Source organism: Salvelinus namaycush, chromosome 3 (genome assembly GCF_016432855.1).
Source record: "Salvelinus namaycush isolate Seneca chromosome 3, SaNama_1.0, whole genome shotgun sequence".
In the NCBI taxonomy this organism is placed as follows: Eukaryota; Metazoa; Chordata; class Actinopteri; order Salmoniformes; family Salmonidae; genus Salvelinus; species Salvelinus namaycush.
This window is the reverse complement of record NC_052309.1, coordinates 68,597,586-68,622,974: the sequence shown is the minus strand read 5'-3', so window position 1 is coordinate 68,622,974 and position 25,389 is coordinate 68,597,586. Positions and strand designations below refer to the sequence as shown.

General features: G+C 41.7%; 1 protein-coding gene across 1 annotated transcript; it reads right to left on the bottom strand.

Moving 5' to 3' along the window:
• Window positions 1-694: 694 nt before the first annotated feature.
• On the bottom strand, window positions 695-2,617 carry LOC120044535 (estradiol 17-beta-dehydrogenase 1-like). The gene is made up of 6 exons (XM_038989190.1): window positions 2,509-2,617; window positions 1,976-2,137; window positions 1,611-1,790; window positions 1,391-1,484; window positions 1,104-1,287; window positions 695-918 (listed from the first exon to the last, which is right to left on the bottom strand). Exons 1-6 carry the CDS (start codon window positions 2,603-2,605, stop codon window positions 751-753), a joined length of 885 nt encoding a protein of 294 aa, XP_038845118.1. The 5' UTR covers window positions 2,606-2,617; the 3' UTR covers window positions 695-750.
• Window positions 2,618-25,389: the final 22,772 nt, after the last annotated feature.

The window sequence follows — 25,389 nt, the reverse complement described above, 5'->3', positions numbered from 1 at the left end:
TTTTTGGTTCCAACCTCCGTGTCTTTGTGAGAGGCAGAGTAGGTGAACGGATGATCTCCGCATGTGTGGTTCCCACCGTGAAGCATGGAGGAGGAGGTGTGATGGTGTGGGGGTGCTTTGCTGGGGACACTGTCAGTGATTAATTTAGAATTCAAGGCATACTTAACCAGCATGGCTACAACAGCAATCTACAATGATACGCTATCCCATCTGGTTTGTGCTTAGTAAGACTATCATTTGTTTTTCAACAGAACTATGACCCAACACACCTCCAGGCTGTGTAAGGACTATTTGACCAAGTTGAGTGATGGAGTGCTGCATCAAATGACCTGGCCTCCACAATCACCCGACCTCAACCCAATTGAGATGGTTTGGGATGAGTTGGACAACAGAGTGAAGGAAAAGCAGCCAAAAAGTGCTCAGCACAACTCCTTCAAGACTGTTGGAAAAGCATTCCTCATGAAGCTGGTTGAGAGAATGCCAAGAGTGTGCAAAGCTGTCATCAAGGCAAAGGGTGGCTACTTTGAAGAATCTCAAATATAAAGTATATTTTGATTTGTTTAACACCTTTTTGGTTTCTACATGATTCCACATGTGTCATTTCATAGTTTTGATGTTTTCACTATAATTATACAATGTAGAAAATAGTAAAAATAAAGAAAAACCCTTGAATGAGTAGGTGTTCTAAAAATGTTGACTGGTACTGTATGTATAAAGTAAAGGGTTATATTACATTCCATAGTTTGATGGCTATTTTTGTTCCCCTTTCCCATTGGTTGAGAAGATGATCTTGCTCATATTTCTGATGTACTGGGACCCGTCCAGTGCTGAGATCTTAGGGCTGCTGAGCGGAATGAGGGCATTGTTGGTGTAGTATCTGAATGCAGGGTTCGATGACTGGATGGCATCCAGAAATACCTGTATTGAGAGGGGTCCAGCTATTAAATCTACTCATCAGTACTACTTACACTTCCATAGAAAATCTATAAATATCTAGTATCATATACATACGTATGTACATGCACTATGCTCTGGAGACAGGGAGGAGCACCTTAGAAGATCAGCTAAATAACTAATAGATGTCAAGTAAGCAGAACCTGTACCTTCACAATATCCTCTGTGTCCTGAGCTGCGTTCTGGAACACCATCCCACAGTGTTGCAGGTACGTGTCATAGAGGCTGCGTGTGTGGGCGTCGACCTGCTGCAGCGAAGTGTCCCCTGGCTCTGCCCTCTGCAGGTTGTCCAGGAAATCCGTGTTGACAGGGCCGCACTCAATAAGACTCACACTGCATGATGGTGGACGGAGTCAATCAGTACCAACACAGTGCACATCCAAAATGAAACACTAACAAAGGGATACATGAGCTGATGACCTCTGTCTGGACTCACTGGATGTTGAAGTGCTGCAGGAGAATGGCCAGACTCTCACAGGCGCCCTCTACTGCAAACTTACTGGCACAGTACACCTCATTAAAGGGGAGTCCTACAATACAATAACACACAGAGATATGTGATTATCATGGCAATAAATACTAAACAAACCCCCAAATCTGACCTTAGAGCAGTGTCTAAGGGTAATGTCACCCCAGCCCTGCTCTCTCTCTCTCACCCTGTAGCCCACCGATGCTGCCAGTGACCAGGATACGTCCATGGCCCTGGGCCTTCATCCCTGGTAGGAAGGCCTGGATGGTGCTAATGGTGCCCAGGAGGTTGACCTCCAGGATCTGCCTCATGGTGGCCAGGGACTGGGCCTCCAGCGGCCCCATCAACCCCACACCAGCATTACACACTGCCAACATGAATACCACAGATAATCAGAAAGCCAGAGTACATGACATACTGTATGCTGTACACATGTAAAGAAATTGTCGTTGATGTAAAAATATGAAGGACATCTGTTTTTCTGTTTCGCACACACAACCACACACACACACGATATAACACTGTTACTGTAAGTCATGACTCTGGTCATACCCAGAATGTTCACCCTCTTCTCCCTGACCCTGTCCCTGGCATCCAGAATGGACCGCTGGTCAGTGATGTCCATCTGGAGGATGTCCAGGGTGTCCTTGTGCAGGCCCTTCACACAGTCCAGCAGACGCTCCTTCTTGGCAAGATTCCTCATGGTGGCATAGACTAAACAGAGTTGATATCAGTGGTCAAGGACATCAGAGACTTCGCCATCAAAGATTTACCATTAAACATGTACGAAACAAAACAGATGAAATACAGGGCTTGACATTGACATTATGTTGTCACCATAGTTTCCAAAACTAGAATTTTCTGTAATTAAATTGTGACGCAGATAAACCAACCAAAACCTGTTTCTAATATGTGGATGCCATGTAGTAAACTGGCATAAAACTCAGACAGCTTACTGCTCAAAGCACTTATGCAACAAACATATCACGTATTGTACCCACACTGTTTATTGCATGATCTTACGGCACTGAATAAAATAAACGCTTTCTGTACAGTGATGCCCTTGCAAGTCAGTAACTGCTTACCTTTGTACATTTTCGCTGGATCCGAGGCCAGCCGGACGGCCAGACTGAGGCCTATCCCCGAGGAGCATCCTGTGATCAGCACCACTGTCTGCTCCATTGGGCTGCTGGTCTACACGTCTTCTGGGTCTGGTAGCTAACAGAGAGATGAGGTCTGAGGGAAGGAGACGAGGAGATACACGGAGCAGCTCTATAGGGCTTGAGGAGGGGTGTGAGATGAGATGGTATGGGAAGAGATACAGTTTGTGTTGTTTGTTGATGCTCAAAGTCATGTTTTCACTGTCATCCCTATCACAAGGTCCCTAGAATGTAAACATGATCTCATTTCCCAGCCCAGGATGAAGTTTTGCTAGGCCAGGTGTCCCATCACCCGAGCCCTTTCACTCCCTATTTGGTTCAAAACATTCTCTAAGACCTAAACCTCACCTGGAGTTGTGGAGCGTTGAGCAAGTTGAGGAAGCTAAACTTCTAGGTATAACATTGGATGGTCACTTATCACGATCAAATCATATTGACAAAGCTGTTGTGAAGATGGGGAGGGGTATGTCTGTTCTTAACAGATGTTCTGTGTTTTTGACACCTAAACCAACTGTACTAGTTGTTCAGGCTCTGGTCTTGTCTTATCTTGTTTACTGTCCGGTAATATGGTCAAGCTGTAGCTGGCTCCCAACAGAACAGCAGGCCTTGCCCTTAACTGCACATACAGAACTAACATCAACAACATGCAGTTCAGTGTTTCCTGGTTGAGGGTTGACAAGAGATTAACTGATTCTCTTCTAGTTTTTATGAGAAATATTATTGTGATGAAAAGTCCTGATTGTCTGCATAATCAAATAACATTCAGCTCAGACACCCATATGTACCCCACAAGACATAACACCAGGGGTCTCCAGTTAGTTACTTTATCCAGGAGATGGAAGCACTGTCATTATCAATGTGTGCAGCACAGGAGCCCTAGCCAGTGGGCCCTCTGGTCAGTATCTGGTCACACTCAAACCCACACTGACCACACATTCTTCTAGAATACACAGTGGACCACTAACACTCCACCTAAAACAATAATGTTGAGAACCGCCAGTGAAAAACACAAAAGGATCTTGGATAAAAGGAAGAATAGAGACATTTAGAGTATAATTAGTCTCTCGTTGGCTATACTGGCCAACTGACACCCACTATTACCAGTGGGTGACACCCACTAAATGCATTGGCTGAAATGACTACATAGCCAGTCATTTAAAGCCTGTAAACCCCTGGTAGGATAGTTATAGGGTTCGTAGTGAGTGTCATGTAGATGCTCTTTGTTTTGGAAAGCTGAAGTCTAGTGCTATGGTAGGGTAGGCTGAAACATTGTTTCAAATCCATCCTAAGAACTGTGACATTTAAGTCCAGACCTCTAGCCAGAGGAACTAAGTTATAGCACAAATGTTAATATATAGGCCTATGCATTCTCTTGCTGGAATAGATAGCAGAGGCCAGTGCTGAAACCTTGACATTTGACTTCTGAGAACTTATGCCACAGGTTAGGACAATTAGGTTAAGTTTAGGAAAAGGGTTAGGTTTAGTTCAGAAAAATTGAAAGTATGCATCTTAGAAATAGTTTTCACATACAAACATTATATGTCCGAACTCCGTCCAAATAATAACATGGTGTGGTAGAACGTTTATTTTTATTGGAGAATTTCTGCATGGCTCCGGAGTGGCGCACTGCAGCTCAGTGCTAGAGGCATCACTACAGACCCTGGTTTGATCCCGGGCTGTATCACAACTGGCCGTAATCGGGAGTCCCATAGGGCGGCGCACAATTGGCCCAGCATCGTCTGTGTTAGGGGAGGGTTTAGCCGGGGTAGGCCGTCATTGTAAAATAAGAATTTGTTCTTAACTGACTTGCCTAGTAGACTTGTTAGATGCCATGAATCAATTCAAACTTGAGTTGGTTTTGGGGTGTGGTTTGATGTGGGTGTCGCTTGTGTGTGTTCGCAGGTGGGAAGAGTTAGACAAATTATTTCACCAATTAGCTTCAGCCGGCTGGTGTGCGACCTGTGGCAAAATTGGTTTCCCTTTGGATAGCCTATCTCCGGGGCTTGTTCGGGACGTCAATAAATGACACAATGTAAATGAGACAATGTTTTCATGTTGCACACCTTTTAGTCTTTTCATTAAATGCTTTCAATATTTGTATATGAATTTCTACAATTTAAAGTTGGTTTGAGGTTTTTAAGTCATTGAAATTTGGAGCTATTGGAATTTTTTGAACATATTGTCTCATGTACATTGTGTAATTTACCGATGGTCCCTAACTAGCCCCATTGGGATATCCAAAGTCAACCCAAATTTACCCCTGGCATGACGATTGGGTCACATGCAGTTGCACTCCGAATTGATGATTACTTGTGTGCTGCCAGCTGTGGCATGTGGGTAGGTTTGAAAAAACCCAACCTTCATGTACATTGTGTGCAGTCTGGAACACAAGTCTCACAAAACTCAGTTTTGGATGAGACTGATATAGTTAGAAGGTTCTTTCAATGGTGGATGGATGACTCTCTATGTGGATACAAATAGGATGGAGACTGATTACTATTTTGTAGATTTAATCATCAAGTGACCATTGTTACAGCTACTGAGGTATAAAGAACTGGGAGACTGCATCCCAAGATGTCCGACCGTTGTTTTCAACTTGACGTACGCACATTCCCATACCCCGATTCATGGACCGTCTATATACAGGTTGCATCCGGTTTACATGGTCCAACTTCCCATGCGCACTAGCACATAGTGAGCACAGGGAACAGCACTAGCAGTGACGATGTCTTCACGTCATCCAAAAACATTGCAGACATTGGATGAATATAAAATGTTAACATCTTTGGCTGCAACTAATAGAGAAAAGTGACAATTTAAATAATTCTGTGGATGTTTAGTGCACAAATGTGATGACTAAAGTGTCTTATTAGGAACTTCTCTATGTGTCGTCTATGGAAATTCTCTTTCTGGGCCGGGTGTCAGTTAAACTGCAATACCGAAAAAAGACTGTAGGAGCAGTCGAAACTGTGCTTCTACAACCAGAACCCTGGCACCTTGCTTACAGCCTGAGCTGTGCTATGTCCTGTATATTTATCATAAAATAATCCTACACTGACTTTATGATCCTATTTACACATTGTAGTCAATTTTGACAGTAGAATACATGTTTCTGACTCATATCAATGCCACATATAGGCTGTTTTCTAAGTGAGAAGTTGTTTTTTAGTGGAGTTGTTTAATCATTTTGAGTATTCACAATAATCGTAGGCCTATTATTTTAATTTACTATGTGCCTGCGTCAGGTCACCTGACATTTGAGTTTGTCCTACATTTCCATTTGGAGTCAGAAGCGCATGGGAAAACGTGATATAGGTCAGTATTAAATATGGTATTCAGATCAGTGGCGCCTGGCCGAGTAATAATTTAACATAAGTGCACTATTATTATTCAATGCAAATAAACCAGGGGCTCAATCCATCACGCACATATTCGCATGGTGGTGACGGTGACCTCATCCACAATGGCCATCTCCAGTCAACTCCTCTGGGTAAAAGAGAAATGGGGTTTGTTCATCTGCCAAGAAGGCGTCTATCCAGACAGCCCTTGATTTCCTCCGATATAGATCTCTTCCCCCCACGGCCATCGCAAATTCCAGGGCCGTCACAAGCCCACGCTCGACCACTCTGTCACTCAGCAGCGCTCCCTAAAGCCCCAAGTGGCCGTCGATTAAACGCATTCATTTTTAGCGCGGATATTTGCTGATTGGATCTGCATGCCAAGTGCATTAATCTCCACCTGTCAGAAAAGTGTACAGTACAGGCCTTGTCTCCAGAGATGGGCAGTTTTTCTGCTGCATGTATTTGAAATATGTATTTCAATTACTTCTGAGAATTTTGTCATTTATATTACACTGGGCTGAACTACACTCCAATGTATTTTGTAACAAGATATTTTCGAGAGCTGTAATTTGTATTTTCAAAATACCAATTACTTTTCTATACCATTTTTATAGTGGTTCACCATTTTGTGGCCCCCTTTCACCCTGCATTGGTATCAGAAATTTGATGACACTATGGTTTGTAGATAAGAGCATCTGCTAAATTAACTAAATATAAATGTGTATGTAAAAATTGACAATTGCAAAGCATGCTGAGTATAATTCTAATGAGCTCTGCCCTGAAACAAGGTTTTGTCTAGAAGGGATACAGTTTTTTCAAAATTGACTTTTCGTATCAGGTTTAGGAGAATTTACGCAGCAGGTTAGGAGAATTAGGTTAAACTGTATCCCATCTAGACATGACCCTGAAACAAGGCCATTAATAATACCCAGTGTCCGGAGTGACTTATAGACAGTGGTAGATAAACAACATATATCACTGTCATAGCAAGGAACCGTTACTGAGAATGGTGTTACTGTTCGGGCCGGCTACTTGCAAATGTATTTCTGTATTTTAAAATACAAATTACAAAATACAAAATTTTAAATACATTTCAAAATAATAGTATTTTGTCGTTTATTTTAATGCATTGATCTTTATGGTATTTTGTCATTTTTGCCCATCCCTGTTTGTCTGCCAGCAACAAGAAGGCCCCAGTGATACAGAGGGTCTATTGTTAGGCTACTATGCTGTTCTGTGCATGCTTTGTGGTGTAGAGTGAGTCCTAAGGTTTGTAGGCCTAATAGATGCATCAGGTCATGCATAGTGTGTAGTGTGTTAAGAAAGACCTCCCATGGAGTGCTTGCATAGTGGTGTTTGTGTCCCAATTACTGAACAAACACACAGTGTGATTTGCCTTCGACACTGTCACAGGCTTTCTCTTCACCTTCATGAGAGAAGCCTGGGAGCCGAGACTAGGTTTGCCCTAAGTTCAGTATTGTCTGTCTCTGTCTGTGTGTATTATGTCTGTGTGTCCTACCATAGACTTCATAGATACTCACTAGGTGGTGATAAAGCCTCAGTTTCCAATACAGTATTTATTTTCTTTCACTGGATTGCCCCATTTTCAAGAATACATTTTTTTTAGGATTATGATCCATGTTTGTGGATGACTGATTGTAGATTAGATTGCACTGTGTCATTTGTAAGGATTTGTTTTCCATATAGTCAGAATCAGATGATGCTATAGCCTGGTGCTTCTGTTCGTGTCCTCTCCCACTGCCCACAGCGAATTCAGGAGGGTATGGAGGTCTGGAAAATACCCCTCCTCGGCCCACCTCCACAACCAGACACAACACAAAATACACACCTCCTTCAGGAGGCCCTATGGGCTGCTTAGAGACCGAACGGTTTCCCGATGTGTTAGGCTCTGTGTACGGGTGTTTCTCTCAGTAGAGATGTGAGTGAATTTGGAGGATGTTTTGGAAATGAACAATAAATGTCTGTCTGGCACACTGAGGAAAGAGTCACTGTCATTGGTCTATGAGCAGTCTATGAGCAGGCTAAGCCACATAGTTTGGCTAATCAAACGAAGCTAAACGCATTGAATATGTAGACTAAAGTGAAAAGTCTACATTTAAAGACAGCAGCACATGCTCAATAGGATGTCCTATGTGAGAAAGATGAGCAGAAGTGAAACAACTGCAGACGTGTTGTGGTGACTGAGGTAGAACTGAAATATCACGTTACCAAACCTTTATAGATAGCAGTGAGAGTCTGATCTGCACTCTCACAGTGAGAGGTTTCTTAAGGTGAGACTGAACAAACATTCTTGAAATGTCAAATGGCCTAACTGTGATGAAGTCCTCACGCTACATCAATTCTCATTGCATCATCTCTCATCCTAATCCTTTATATCTTTAAGGTCTGCTGCACTGTTATCTTGTATTTATTTAACTAGGAAAGTCAGTTAAGAACAAATTCTTATTTTCAATGACGGCTTAGGGTTAACTGCCTTGTTCAGGGGCAGAACGACAGATGTTTTCCTTGTCAGCTCGGGGAATCGATCTTGCAACCTTTCGGTTACAAGTCCAACGCTCTAACCACTAGGCTACCTGCCCCCCCTATCAATATGACTTTTATAACACTCTTATAACATAAAGTTAGCATTCCCTGCTCACTTTACCAACAGCCCAACTCTCTTGCTTACATGCGTAAAACCAAAACCTGCTCTGCTGTCATCAACAGCATGTTCCTCATTTCTCAGCTCAGATGAGGGTGACATTGTGGCTGTTTATCTTGTCTGTGATTGGCTGATAGTGGCCATGCAGGTGGCTTTGTGTCACCTGGGCAGTGTTAGAGGAAGGAGATAGGGGCTTGTTTAGTAAGGGTTTTACTTTGAGATAATGCCTCTGCTTGATTCCAGTGTGATCACGTGATAGGATGATTATATCCACAACTAAATCTCTTTCCTAAACAATGAAGATGCTGGTGGCACCACTGACTATAGGTTTAAGCACAACAACAATCAAGAAAGCGTTGAATTCTTTTGGTACTGAACAGAAGCTAACTGTGTGATAGTAAAAAAATGTATGAAAAATATGTTTTATTGCAACGTGCAGTGAAATGTGTTGTTTTACAGGGTCAGCCATAGTAGTACAGCACCTCTGGAGCAAATTAGGGTTAAGTACCTCACTCAAGGGTACATCGACAGATTTTTCACCTTGTCGCATTGAGTATTCAAACCAGCGACCTTTCGGTTACTGGCCGAACATTCTAACTGCTAGGCTAGTCATTCGATCTCTAAAACGTTTGTAAAAATATGACCTTGATTTTCCTCTGATTATGACAAGGTAATAGGCACAGTATGGTACAGTACAGCCACTTTATGAGTTTAGATAAACATATACATCCTATATCAATATGAAGATTTTAGAATTAAGAATTCATCCCGGTATGATGCATGTTGCATCATATCATGCTGTGTGTCACGCCCTGACCTTAGAGAGCCTTTTTATTTCTCTATTTGGTTAGGTTAGGGTGTGATTTGGGTGGGCATTCTATGTTTTCTGTTTCTTTGTTTTTGGTGTGGTTCCCAATCAGAGGCAGCTGTCTATCGTTGTCTCTGATTGGGGATCATACATAGGCAGCCCTTTTTCCCACCATTAGGTTGTGGGATCTTGTTTTCTGTTTTCGTGTCTATACCTGACAGAACTGTGCGCTTTCATTTTCACTTTGGTTATTTTGTTTGAGTGTTTTTTGAAAATAAAAATCATGAGCACTTTCCACGCTGCGCTTTGGTCCACTCCCTTCGATGAGAGCCGTAACACTGTGTTTTGCATCATATGGGTATAATTTCTGTATTTAGAAAATGACATCTTGAAAACTTGATTGCTGACAAGCAAAACGCGCTAGGACAACGTCAACAATGGACTAATGAAACAAATACCAAAATATAGTTTTGGGGTGGAATTTTCCGTTAACTTTTGCTCATTTTTGTAATAGGAAAATGACCTCAGATTTGTCTCATCCGGTTGAGACGTTATCGTCTCGTGATGTTTACTGAAACTGACAGACAGAGGAGGGCATGCAGGTTACCTTTTGTCTCTGGTATCGTAAATAAAGTTATCTGACCATGCTGGACCAGCATACACACATAAAAAAGGTTATTTACTGCTGTGATGGTTGTGAAGACTCATCCTGTTCTTTAATTTCTCTACCATATTTTCTTTTTATGGCATTAAATGCTACACTGTTAAAAAGTTCCTGTAATTGAACGGTACACTACAGGCTACCGGTTGCAGTGAAAGTAAGGTAAACAACAAGTTACATAATTTGTACAGCTGAATGAAGGTGTTATTGGTGTAAAAGGATAGTATGCTGCTGAATGCTGGTTACTTGAGACTATACATTTCTTGGGATTTGAACTCAGAACTGTTGGTTGCTAGTGACCTGAATTTCCTGCTACGCCACCAGGTCTGTGGGCATGATAGAGATTGTACACAGATTTAATGGCATGATTACAGTTCTGCACTTCGCTAAAAGTTGCCCAGATTCAAGTAAAAAATTATCTGATTATTCGACAACGTAAAAAGAAAAGCAGTGCTCAGGGACACTTGATGTAAAATGTGCATAAATGCCTTGGGGATTTGAACTTGAAAGCTTTTGGGTGGAAGTTTCAAGTTTGAAACTTTATTCGCCACCCGCATAGGATACAGCTGAAAAACAGTACTGTGAAACTCTTACCTTGAGAGCACTTTCCCAACAATGCAGTGCTAATAATAATAGTATAGATAATAATAGAAAATTGAATACAAAATAAAATACAAATAAAAAACACAAGAACTATGATGTGAATAAGAAACACGAGAATGCAAGTATATACAGGTCACTCCCAGTACCTTATTCCATGTCCAGGGGTACGGGAGTGGTTGAGGTGAGTTTATACATAAAAAGTGACTGGTAGCAGGATATACAGTGGGGAGAACAAGTATTTGAAACACTGCCTTTTTTTTTTAGGTTTTTCTACTTACAATAATTTAATTTAATTTAATTTTTTATCATAGGTACACTTCAACTGTGAGAGACGGAATATAAAACAAAAATCCAGAAAATCACATTGTATGATTTTTAAGTAATTCATTTGCATTTTATTGCATGACATAAGTATTTGATACATCAGAAAAGCAGAACTTAATATTTGGTACAGAGACCTTTGTTTGCAATTACAGAGATCATACGTTTCCTGTAGTTCTTGACCAGGTTTGCACACACTGCAGCAGGGATTTTGGCCCACTCCTCCATACAGACCTTCTCCAGATCCTTCAGGTTTCGGGGCTGTCGCTGGGCAATACGGACTTTCAGCTCCCTCCAAAGATTTTCTATTGGGTTCAGGTCTGGAGACTGGCTAGGCCACTCCAGGACCTTGAGATGCTTCTTACGGAGCCACTCCTTAGTTGCCCTGGCTGTGTGTTTCGGGTCGTTGTCATGCTGGAAGACCCAGCCACGACCCATCTTCAATGCTCTTACTGGGGGAGGAGGTTGTTGGCCAAGATCTCGCGATACATGGCCCCATCCATCCTCCCCTCAATACGGTGCAGTCGTCCTGTCCCCTTTGCAGAAAAGCATCCCCAAAGAATGATGTTTCCACCTCCATGCTTCACGGATGGAGGTGGGGGTTGTACTCATCCTTCTTCTTCCTTCAAACACGGCGAGTAGAGTTTAGACCAAAAAGCTCTATTTTTGTCTCATCAGACCACATGACCTTCTCCCATTCCTCCTCTGGATCATCCAGATGGTCATTGGCAAACTTCAGACCTGGACATTGGCAAACTTCCGACCTGGACATGCGCTGGCTTGAGCAGGGGGACCTTGCGTGCGCTGCAGGATTTTAATCCATGACGGCGTAGTGTGTTACTAATGGTTTTCTTTGAGACTGTGGTCCCAGCTCTCTTCAGGTCATTGACCAGGTCCTGCCGTGTAGTTCTGGGCTGATCCCTCACCTTCCTCATGATCATTGATGGCCCACGAGGTGAAATCTTGCATGGAGCCCCAGACCGAGGGTGATTGACCGTCATCTTGAACTTCTTCCATTTTCTAATAATTGCGCCAACAGTTGTTGCCTTCTCACCAAGCTGCTTGCCTATTGTTCTGTAGCCCATCCCAGCCTTGTGCAGGTCTACAATTTTATCCCTGATGTTCTTACACGGCTCTCTGGTCTTGGCCATTGTGGAGAGGTTGGAGTCTGTTTGATTGAGTGTGTGGACAGGTGTCTTTTATACAGGTAACGAGTTCAAACAGGTGCAGTTAATACAGGTAATGAGTGGAGAACAGGAGGGCTTCTTAAAGAAAAACTAAAAGGTCTGTGAGAGCCGGAATTCTTACTGGTTGGTAGGTGATCAAATACTTATGTCATGCAATAAAATGCAAATTAATTACTTAAAAATCATACAATGTGATTTTCTGGATTTTTGTTTTAGATTCCGTCTCTCACAGTTAAAGTGTACCTATGATAAAAAATTACAGACCTCTATATGCTTTGTAAGTAGGAAAACCTGCAAAATCGTCAGTGTATCAAATACTTGTTCTCCCCACTGTACATGTAAACAGGGCTGAAAAGTGACTGGTAGCAGGAATGTATAAATACTTATCATGAATACTTAATACACTAATGGTAATATATACATGTAAACAGGAGTAATAGTGACCAGTAGCAGGATAAATAGATGAATACTAATGGCAATCAATAATCAATGGACGGCAGTGTACTGGAGTAATACATCTAATCAATCCTAATTTTAGCAGCAGTGTATGTTGTGTCTGAGTGGGTAGAGACCAGTGGATGGTGCATTAATGTTTCAGCAATGCCACCAGGTACATTTTCATTACCAAGAACATATATCCACACACTCAAAATTAGGGTACAGTTAGAGTACAGTGTGGTTCCCTGGGGTACAAAAAGGTCAAAGGTAAACAAAGTACCCTCAAAGGTACACATAGGAACTCACATGATACTGGTCGGTTCCTTTTAGGGTACATGTGCAGATAATCTAGTCTAAGGTACAATCATCACTGTGCTTTGAAATGTAGGTGGGGCCAATGTACTGGGTTGGTCAATTAGCATATTTGGGGGCATGGTCTAATATATCTGTATCTGTGCCAACCGTCACTGGAAGTGTTGTACCAGTTTAAGTGGTTGATGGTTTTGCTGTCAAAGGTTGAGCACCTTTTTAAAAATGTATTATTTTTTGTATTTTTTTGTATTTTATTTTGTTTTTAACACTGGCTGTTCTGTAATTGTTGTAAGATCATGTGACATTAAAGAGCTGCACTGTTAAGTGGTTATTGTGCATTTCACAGTAACTTAATGGAAGTCAGTAGCCTGGAAGTTGCTATACATTTTTGTGTTACTGAATTGGCAACCAGCTGTCAGTAAGTTATTGTAAAATTCACAGTAACTTAATAGCCAGTTACTGATAGTAACTCACTGGTAACTAACTGCTGGTAAAATACTAGCAGAGGTGCGACCAAGTCACTATTATTTGAGTCACAAGCAAGTTGCGAATCACAAAGTGCGAGTCTCAAGTCGACTCCCAAGTAGAATGGGTCGAGTCTCGAGTCAAGTCCAAGTCGTGCATTCTAAGAGCAAGTCGAGTCAAGTTTTTTCAAGTCAAGTCTCAAGTCAAGTAAAATAAAAATGGATACATGCAAACAACTTGTTTGACTACAAAGCTTTGTCTATGTAACGATTCTCGTGGGCTGAAGGAAGAGTGGACCAAGGTGCAGCGTTTAAAGTATTCATGATTTAATCCAGAAAAACAAATCGAACAAAAACAACAAACAGGAGAACGAAAGCGAAAGAGTTCTGTCTGGTGCAGACACAAAACAGAAAACAACTACCCACAAAACACAGGTGGGAAAAGGCTACCTAAGTATGGTTCTCAATCAGAGACAACGATAGACAGCTGCCTCTGATTGAGAACCACACCCGCCCAAACACATAGAAATAGAAAACATAGAACAAAAACATAGAATGCCCACCCCAACTCACGCCCTGACCAAACCAAAATAGAGACATAAAAAGGATCTCTATGGTCAGGGTGTGACAGTCTATTTATTGAGGGACCTTGTAGCAGGCATAAGGGCATGAAATCAGCAGAAAGCACAGAAGGTTGACGTGCTCAGTCTGTAGATTTGTTTACTGATGACCCAATGTTGAAAGTGTCATATCATAAAAAATATACAAGTAGATTTAGCAAATATACACAGGATATAGAACAAAAGAAATAGCCTCTGTATCAGGCTTAATCTATCTGAATGGATGCAAGTAGAGGGAAAGACCGGGCAGCTTCCCCTTGATAAACCCAATCGAATCTGTCAAACAGGAGCTCAAACAAGTACACGCTGTGTATGCACAATGTTGTGTTCGATTTGGCTGCTGGGTGAAAGGAGACCTCCAGCGCAGATAAAAACATTGACAATAAGTGCTGTTTTCAAAGGATTGTTAAATAACTGTTATATAAACGCTATTTAGTTTTAATATCATCATCTCTTGAAGAGCATAGTCAGAACTATACATTTCTAATTATTCCACATTTAGCTCTATTATCAGAGTTATGAAGCAAATAACTGCATGCTTTTCATAATCAGTAAACACCAATTGATCATGTAATTTCAGATATGTGAGGGTAGCATATCCATTTGGCATGTTGCTAGCTAAGCAAACAACACGTGTCATTTAGCTATATTTAACTGGCTTGCTTCGACAGAGATTAGGCTTTTGGAAAGAGCATGACATCAGCAAGTCCTCGTCCTGGTAAAGTTGTCAGTCGGAATTCTGTCATCACCATAATAGATGGCAAGCAAATCAAACAATATTTTGATATAGCCATCTAGTTTATCCCCTGAAAGTTAACTTGTTAACTAGCAATATTGACGTGATTTGTTATTAGCTAGCTAGCCAATGTAGCCTATCATGTCAGTCAACAATCTTAAAACAATGTTAAAAAGGGGATGATGTTAACTTTGCTAGGTAGGCCTACATTGGTTGGAGAAAAAAGTACATTAGGTCTACTTACCACTATGTGTAGACAACTGAACAAAGTTTTTACCGGTAGCTTGCAAAGTTAACATTATCAATTAACAGTACATTGGTACATAACAGTACTACTCCTCCCTTGTAAGGTAAACAACATCAAGTCATTTTACAACAATAACACCTTAATTCAACTGTAGAAATACTGTATTTTTACTGCTACCCAGTCAGTAACTTAATGTCAAATTACAGGTAATTTTTAACAGTGTGTGTCATAAGCACATCTGATGTATTGTATAAGTATTACTGTGAACCTGTAATACATTTTACCTAGAACCAGAGGGTTCTTCATGAGAGGGTTCTAAATGGAACTCAAAAGTCTTTCCCTACCTACAGAGACAAATCAAAGGGTTCTATGTGGCACCCAAAAGGGTTCCCCCAGGATGTCTATTGGTTTTCATCTTTTAACAATTATATCACACCCACAGATCCAGTGGTGTAGCAGGAAATGAGATTGCTGGCAACTGCGAGGTAGACCCCAAATAATCAGAATTTTGCTGGTCTGCAAAACCACACCCATCATGATCATATTTCCCAGCATGCTCTATTGCAGTTTGATTTTTAGAAATGTTTTTTTCAATATCTGTGTTTTTGCATGTACATTGATTGATTTATTAATCAATTAATTTATCTCATGCTACACAAAGATAAATTAAATTCATTTTCCTAAACTAATCCAATCCCGTTACTGAAATGATAGTTCCAGTTTAGATGGTTTAGCTACAGTACACTCATATTTATTTTTTATTTTTATCCTGGCAGTCATTCTGAATGCAGATTGTGGGAATCCACTCTGGCAATAGGCTTTAAACAGCACTTTGCAAGCCATCATAATGTGATTTGATGCTGGTTTTGCTTTAGCTTATGCTGGTCACCAGTGTCCAAAATTAAAAACACAAAGCGAAAAACACAACGAAGGCTGGTCTGCCAGGATAACCAGCTAGACCATGCTGGTCAGACCAGCATCCAACCAGCACTGACCAGCTTGAAATGTATGCTGGTCTATGCTGTTTTTTTTACACAGGGAATGTAACCACATCATAGAAATGAGTGTTTATTATTATAGAATAATGATAACCCTGGTGACAATGATGATGATTACTGGAAGGTATTTCCCTTACAGTTTGTGAATGAGACTTGTGGCCATGCCGTGTGATTGATAGAGAGTTGATAGAGAGCTGATAAGAGATACGATATGTGACTCGTTTCAGTGACTTGGCACAAAACTGGCCAAACAAGATGTAGCTACAAACAAAACGGAGTTCAGTGGTTCCAGTCTTCCATGAAGCGTTCATCCATGTATACAGATAAGATTCTAGCTACATTTTCAGATATAAGTTTAAAATGCTGTCAGAAAGCTGTTTTTATTGCACGTTAAAGCGTACTTTTGGTTAGCTAGCAAACGTTAGCTTGCTGGCTCGCTAGCTAATGTTACGTGTATGATCTGTGTAGTACTATCATTCGAATCAGAAGCCCATTTGCATTGCTAGGTATAGCCTAATGTTCGCTTGCTAACATTGAACCTAGATTGTTAGCTTTAGCTACCTGCAGATTCATACTACAGCTATGACAATGTTTTGTATTGGTAATAGTATGACTATGCTATTGGGATTATGCTGGTTCATTCTTTAGCTAGCTAGCTAGCTACATGTCTAAACAAAAGACTCCACGGCCAGATTATTACATAACTCAAATTAGCCAGGTATGTTTGGGGGTGATTACGCCCCTTTATGTATTTCATGAACATGTGTACATGTCTAGACAATAGTGACCCATCCACTTAACTAGATGTGGCTGGGGGGTGGTTATAGCATTTCCTTCACATGACCCATCAATTTAGACAAGTGTGTCGGGTAGGCATCATCTAATAATGATAAAATATTTATACAATATTTTTATCTGGACACTTTCTCTTTTTGATATTGCTACTATGCATTTGTGAATCCTCACATGTGAATCCTTAAAGAGATGGATGGGGCTAAGGCTTAAGAGGGGGTGAACGATGCTGAATGGGTGTAGACAAAGAAGAGCTCTCCCGTAGGTGTACCAAAACATTCAAGGGCCATTTTCTCAAAAGTGGTGTAAGAGTTTAACTTTCAAAGCAGAATTACTTTCCCACTGTTTCTCAACTGCAGTGTATGATATACAATTTTCTAGCTCTGAGTCTCTAATTTTATCCAATGTAAAAAACACAATTTAAAATTTTGCTACATGAGCCTGAATAGAGGCGGTCGGTCACATATTGTAGATTTTGGTGTGATATTGTCACACCCTGACCGTAGAGATCTTTTATGTCTCTATTTTGGTTTGGTCAGGGTGTGATTTGGGTGGGCATTCTATGTTCATTTTCTATGTTTTGTATTTCTTTGGTTTTGGCCGGGTGTGGTTCTCAATCAGAGGCAGCTGTCTATCGTTGTCTCTGATTGAGAACCATACTTAGGTAGCCTTTTCCCACCTGTGTTTTGTGGGTAGTTGTTTTCTGTTTTGTGTTTCTGCACCTGACAGAACTGTTTCGGTTTCGTTCGTTCTCTTTGTTGTTTTGTTATTTAGTGTTCAGTTTTATTAATAAATCATGAACACTTACCACGCTGCGCTTTGGTCCACTCCTTCTTCTTCAGACGGCCGTTACAGATATACGGTAAAAATGAAAGGTATTTCTCCATTCTGTGAAACCCATCAGGTCTGCAGGGACAGTGGTGGGAGATTTAAAGAAATCCCCTATTTGAGAGAATTTTATCCAAAATGGTAAAAACCAAGGAGCTATAACTTTATATGCCTGCTTAGTGCTTCTAAACCACAAACAGGTGGTAAACGTGGAGAGTAGGAATAGTTCCATTCTTGCTACCATGGAGTAGATGGCAGGTTTACAGAGGCAGAGAGAGAAGAAAGAGCATGAGAAATGCACAGCACATTTTTCACAAGCTGGCACGGAGGGAGCAGCTTTCACTCCTCTCTGGTAAAGTCATCAAGGCCCAAACACAAGAGGAAGGGTGGAAAGAATGGATCGCTCTGAGCTAACAGACTCACTTCGAAGCACAATCAGCACTTTTATACTGTGCACATTAGATTAAATGGAATTAGTTAAATTCACATGTTTTCTAAATTACTCACTTGACAAAACAATAAAAATGGTAGCATGCCATACTGAAGTGAGGGAGCATGCCATACTGAAGTGATAATGCATGATAATAAATACGTCGTAATGAAATACGTTTTCAGAACATTGATAATCTTATTGGTATTTGAAGCCGTGCCGTGGCACCGCTAATATCAATAATCTGAGAACTGGACAAATAAATGATAAATTGTACAGCTCATTGCAACTGCATTTCCAGGAAAAAACATATTCGACATTCAATGGCTCCAGCAATAGTCCCCAGGGAAGCCACAGGCCAATCCTATGCCACAGGATAAAGTTAAAGGTCACTCAGATCCTGTCACGGCTATGGAGCAGAGGGTCATATATTATGAATGTGTATTTTCCCAGGGAGCCTTGGTGCAGGTCTGCAGAGTGATGTATGGGGCAACGGTGGGTATGGAAGTGTCCTTTACGGGACCAGAGTCTCAGTGCGTCAGTTTTAACCCTCAGGGCCATCACAGCACCCGGCAGTTTGGCATTCCACTAGTCCAGTTTCTGTGTAGAGTCCCAGCATTCCAGGAAATGCCGGGGATTGTGTCGTGGGAAATTTCCCCCATCTACTTGAAAAGACGGCCAGCCATTCTTTATTTTCAGTTATGTTGGGGACATCCTGTTCCCGGCTTCTCTTTTAGTCCGGCAGCTCTTGAGTTTGCTCTAGGCCCGGGGCAAGCCTGTTTTCAGCCCTGAGGTCTTGGCTGTTGACTAAGTCATGGTCTGGGTCAGTGGAGGACAGAGCTAGTGGGGATACGTGACCTGGCTATGCAGCTGAAGCATCATGGTGGCTTTTCTGATGAATGAGTCTGTCAGATTGACAGGTATAAAAAATAAATGTCCGAATTAGCAGGGCTAATAGGTATCTTCCCTGTTCATTCATTACAGTGAGATCTGTCATGCTGGATGTTATACATGGGAACGACAAGCCATTTTACTTTCTGCATAGATTCATTACATCATTAAATCACAGGTCAGATCAGGTAAACCCCATACATTTAACATTAATTTACAAGTATGACATAATTCAAACCATTGTTGCTTGAGTGCATGAGACATGTACGTCAACTGTGAAAACAACAATAGAGTGAATAACAACAATAATTTCACCTTTATTTAACCAGGTAGGCTAGTTGAGAACAAGTTCTCATTTGCAACTGCGACCTGGCCAAGATAAAGCATAGCAATTTGACACATACAACAACACAGAGTTACACATGGAATAAACAAAACATACAGTCAATAATACAGTGGAAAAATACGTCTATATACAATGTGAGCAAATGAGGTGAGATAAAGGAGGTAAAGGCAAAAAAAGGCCATGGTGGCGAGGTAAATACAATATAGCAAGTAAAACACTGGAATGGTAGATTTACAGTGGAAGAATGTGCAAAGTAGAAATAATAGAAATAATGGGGTGCAAAGGAGCAAAATAAATAAATACAGTAGGGGAAGAGGTAGTTGTTTGGGCTAAATTATAGATGGGCTATGTACAGGTGCAGTAATCTGTGAGCTGCTCTGACAGCTGGTGCTTAAAGCTAGTGAGGGAGATAAGTGTTTCCTGCTTCAGAGATTTTTGTAGTTCGTTCCAGTCATTGGCAGCAGAGAACTGGCAGGAAAGACGACCAAAGGAGGAATTGGCTTTGGGGGTGACCAGTGAGATATACCTGCTGGAGCCCGTGCTACAGGTGGGTGCTGCTATGGTGACCAGTGAGCTGAGGTAAGGCGGGGCTTTACCGACCAGAGACTTGTAGATAACCTGGAGCCAGTGGGTTTGGCGACGAGTATGAAGCGAGGGCCAACCAACGAGAGTGTACAGGTCGCAATGGTGGGTAGTGTATGGGGCTTTGGTGACAAAACGGATGGCACTGTGATAGACTGCATCCAGTTTGTTGAGTAGAGTGTTGGAGGCTTTTTTATAGATGACATCACCGAAGTCGAGGATCGGTAGGATGGTCAGTTTTACGAGGGTATGTTTGGCAGCATGAGTGAAGGAGGCTTTGTTGCGATATAGGAAGCCGATTCTAGATTTAATTTTGGATTGGAGATGCTTAATATGAGTCTGGAAGGAGAGTTTACAGTCTAACCAGACACCTAGGTATTTGTAGTTGTCCACGTATTCTAAGTCAGAGCCGTCCAGAGTAGTGATGCTGGACAGGCGAGCAGGTGCGGGCAGTGATCGATTGAATAGCATGCATTTAGTTTTACTTGCATTTAAGAGCAGTTGGAGGCCACGGAAGGAGAGTTGTATGGCATGTAAGCTTGTCTGGAGGTTAGTTAACACAGTGTCCAAAGAGGGGCCAGAAGTATACAGAATGGTGTCGTCTGAGTAGAGGTGTATCAGAGAATCACCAGCAGCAAGAGCAACATCATTGATGTATACAGAGAAGAGAGTCGGCCCGAGGATTGAACCCTGTGGCACCCCCATAGAGACTGCCAGAGGTCCGGACAACAGGCCCTCCGATTTGACACACTGAACTCTATCAGAGAAGTAGTTGGTAAACCAGGCGAGGCAATCATTTGAGAAACCAATGCTGTCGAGTCTGCCAATAAGAATGTGGTGATTGACAGAGTCGAAAGCCTTGGCCAGGTCGATGAATACGGCTGCGCAGTAATGTCTCTTATCGATGGCGGTTATAATGTCGTTTAGGACCTTGAGCGTGGCTGAGTTGCACCCATGACCAGCTCTGAAACCAGAATGCACAGCGGAGAAGGTACGGTGGGATTCGAAATGGTCGGTAATCTGTTTGTTAACTTGGCTTTCGAAGACCTTAGAAAGACAGGGTAGGATAGATATAGGTCTGTAGCAGTTTGGGTCTAGAGTGTCACCCCCTTTGAAGAGGGGGATGCCCGCGGCAGCTTTCCAATCTTTGGGAATCTCAGACGATACAAAAGAGAGGTTGAACAGGCTAGTAATAGGGGTTGCAACAATTTCGGCAGATAATTTTAGAAAGAGAGGGTCCAGATTGTCTAGCCTGGCTAATACTGATCCATACTGATCCATACTCAGAAGGTAATTGGAACATTTGATGTACAGTATCACAAATTCCAGATAGTGTGCCAGTAAACTAAATTCCAGAGAGCTTTATCTCATCCTCTCTGGCACAGTGTACCTAGCCCCAGGTGCTGCTGGGTGAGACTGCTGGGGAGCGCTCTGCCTGCTCACCTGTGATGTGGGAAGCTATAGTGACAGGGGAAACGCAGGCACAGCAGGTGAGTCAACCATAGAGATATGCACCTAATTGTTCCCTGCAGTTTAACCAGACACATTTCCACCCCACTGCACAGCGCTCAGATAGGTTCACACGCTATACTCCCTCAACCAGTGCTTTCTCAACCTGCTACAGCCTCTTCCTGTCTCTCGTTCTCTCTCTTTCTTTTCTTCTTTCTCTTTCTATAGTACTGTATATGTCCTTCTGTAAATGTATTTGATCCTTCCTCCGTTCCTTCTCTCGCTCCCACACACTCACTATCGATCTCTCCATCTCTAACTCTGACACACTCCGTCTCTCGAACAGCCCCCTCATTGTTTCAGTATAGCTGCCTGCTGCCTGGCGTGATTGTCTGTGCTCTCTCATCTATAGAAAGAGCTGATGAGCTGTGTGGACCCGAGGGCAGTGGAGTGCTCTTTCACCACCCTCCATCCCTCTCTGTTTTCAGCTGACTCAGTGTGTGGGCACGGTGAAGTAGGTTGTGGAGGTGGTTGCGACTGTCTGAAGGACAACAGAGGCCTGTAGAGGTAAAGGTAACATGGGCCCTGACACACACACAAACACATTACTTTTGCACGTTTTGGCAAAACGTGTCTCTGCCTTCTCTTGTCTGAGGCTCTTTCCTGTGTTCTCTCTCGGTGAGTTGCAACACTTTGTTGCTAAGACCCACTTCCTCAGCCACTCTAACACAGGACACAGAACAGAAAACAAACACCACATCATTCTACAATGAAATATGCTGGTGATTAGGCTTTGGCTCTGTACGATATTACAATTTGTCAAGTTTGCTCACCGTTGCTTTTTTAAAAAACAAGATCAGCTTCAAAACCATATCTCTCTGTTACTTTTGTCTCTCATGAGTTACAGAGATTTTTTTTGCGTCATCTCTTGTTTTGTTGCTTCATTTTTTAATTTTTTTGTTTAAATATATGTTATCTTTATTACACATTTCAAAATAAAATAAAATTTGATTGGTCACATGCGCAGAACACAACAGGTGTAGACTTTACAGTGAAATGCTTACTTACGAGCCTGTTCCCACGTTAAAAAGTACACCTAAATACAGTATCTCTTTGGTACTATTTTCACAAGTATGTGGTATAATTTCACAACCCTTCGTTCAAAACTCAAAACAGATCATCAAAAAGCCAGTTTTTCCAAAACTTTAAGCACATTTTCAATTGACTAAGTACAACACACAAAATCACACGGTTACTTTTTCACCAAACCTAATCCGTGTTTCATCCAGAAATACCTTTCATATAAAGTAATTGGCTTTCACAATGCAATGCTCACAGTACTTTTCATATGATTCTCTTCTCATTTGTTTAAATACATTTGACCATCACTTAATCCAACTGCGCTTAATGGTTAATCACTTAACCGTTTGGTAAACCTATAGATTTAATGGGTTGATCACTTAACCGTTTGGTAAACCTATAGATTTAATGGGTTGATCACTAAACAGTTTAATAAACCTATAGATTTAATGGGTTAATCACTTAACCATTTGGTAAACCTGTAGATGTAATGGGTTAATCACTTAACCGTTTGGTAAACCTATAGATTTAATGGGTTAATCACTTAACCGTTTGGTAAACCTATAGATTTAATGGGTTAATCACTTAACCGTTAGGTAAACCTAGAGATTATAAACCGGTTTGTCTACTTTATGTGGATTTTGAGAACTACAGAAATAAAATGTGTGTTTGTAAAGTATAAACATCTAAATGACATGTGGTCAAAGAGGTGGGCAAGGGCCCTGTGAAAGAGGTGTTGTGTCTAATGTAGTCCGGGCCATCGTCGATCACCATGTGGTTAACAGAGGATTTACCATGACATAGGCTGACAGATTAGTTTACCCAAATTGGAAAAAATCAACTGTCATTTAGATCATGAGAACATTTTGCCAATAAAACCGGTTAGCTCTTCAGGATATGCACTATTCTTTACCATTACATTTACAGTAAATGACATATTGTAATGTCAAACATGTCACAGTATTCTTACAGTATGATCTGTTGACAGTATACTCTGTCCTACTCTCAGAATTGACAGAAGACCCTATGGTGGTGGCCGTGGCCGTGTGGTGACCAACCAGAAGGAGCGGACAGTGGTGGAAATAGTGAGGGCCAGGATTGACATACGGCTGTATGAAATAAAGCAGGCCATTGAGTAGAACGATGGCACCTTTGTCAATGTAGCATCCTTCAGCCTACTAACAGTCGCCCGCCTTTTGAAGAGGCACCAGGTATCTATGAAACACATTTACCTGGTGACTTTTGAGAGAAACAACAACCGGGTGAAACAACTGCGGGCCGAATGTTCAGGTACAGCAGTATATACTGTATTACTGTTACTATTTGATGCACATGCTACTTCACAATATCCTATTAGAACTATACTGTAAAATAACTCATCAAAATATATTTGTAAAGGGTGATGGTGCTTGATGCTGCTGTGAACCACCACAAGTATATACACTATTTGTTGATGAAGTGGGCTTCAACCTGGCCAAAGCTTTGTGCCGTGGGCGGAACCTCATCGGCTAACGGGCGATCGTCCAAGTACCTGGACAACGTGGGGGAAACATCTACATGTATGCAGCTGTCTCTGAAAATGGTCTAGTAGGACGTTGGATCCGACAACGCTGCAAACCTAATTGTGTTTCTCAATTAAATTGAGCAGGCCTGTCAAGGTGAAGGGGTCACCTATGTCATTGTGTGGGACAATGTCAGGTTCCACCTTGCAGAGGTGGTTTAGGCATGGTTTCGGGCCCATCCCAGATTCATGACCCTATACCTGCCAACATACTCTCCTTTCCTCAACCCTATTGAGGACTTTTTTTCAGCATGGAGGTGGAAGGTGTACGATCGCCATCCTCATGAGCGTGCCACCCTCCTTCTGGCCATGGATGAGGCATGCAACAACATCAATGCAGACCAATGTCAAGCTTGGATTCGCCATGCCATAAGGTTTTTACCGCAGTGCATGAACAATGAGGACATTCATTGTGATGTGGATGAGACAGGCTTGATGCAAATTAATGTGTGGTAAACGTTATGTTTTATTTTCAATCATTTAATTTGTTTTATTACATTTCTTAAATGTTATTACAGACACGACACCTACGTTGCAATTATATTAAATTGGGGCATGAATGATTGTTGAGGATGTCTTCATTGATCACACCTTTGATTACACATTGGATAGACATTATGGAAATTATAGATTTTCTGTAAATTTTTCTGGGTAATGAAAGTGTATTGCCTAATGTGAAAACTGTGTAATCTACTGTAATTTACAGTACTGTAGCATGTTACTTTGAGCAGCAGTACTTCCACATACTGTATCTCGCATTGCTTGCTATTGGATTAACTGGTAGTTAAAACAACTAAACTGAAAATATATCATATTGTGTTTTGGTGTGTGTGTGTGTGTGTGTGTGTGTGTGTGTGTTGGAGTGTCAGTGTAGTTTGTGTGAGTGTGTGGGTAGAGTCAAGTGAGTGTGCATATAGCCAGTGCACGAAAGTCAGTGCAAAAAATTACAATAAAGAATTAATAGTAAAGTTGGTCAATGTAAATAGTCCATTTGATAAGCTGTTCAGCAGTCTTATAGCTTGGGGGTAGAAGCTGTTCAGGACCCCTTTGGTCTCAGAAAGAACAGTCTATGACATGGGTGGCTGGAGTCTGTCAATTTTTTGGTCTTTCCTCTGAAATCGCCTGGTATAGAGGTCCTGGATGGCAGGCAGTTCGGCCCCAGTGATGTACTGGGCTGTACGCACTACTCTCTGTAGCGCCTTGTGGCCGGAAGCCGAGCAGTTGGCATACCAAGCGGTGATGCAGCCAGTCAAGATGCTCTCAATGGTGCAGCTGTAGAAATTTTGAGGATCTTAGGGCCCATGCCAAATCTTTTCAGCCTCCTGAGGGGGAAGAGGTGTTGTCGTGCCCTCTTCATGACTGTGTTGGTGTGTTTGGACCATGATAGGTCCTTAGTGATGTGGACATCGAGGAACTTGAAGCTCTTGACCCACTCACTACAGCCCTGTT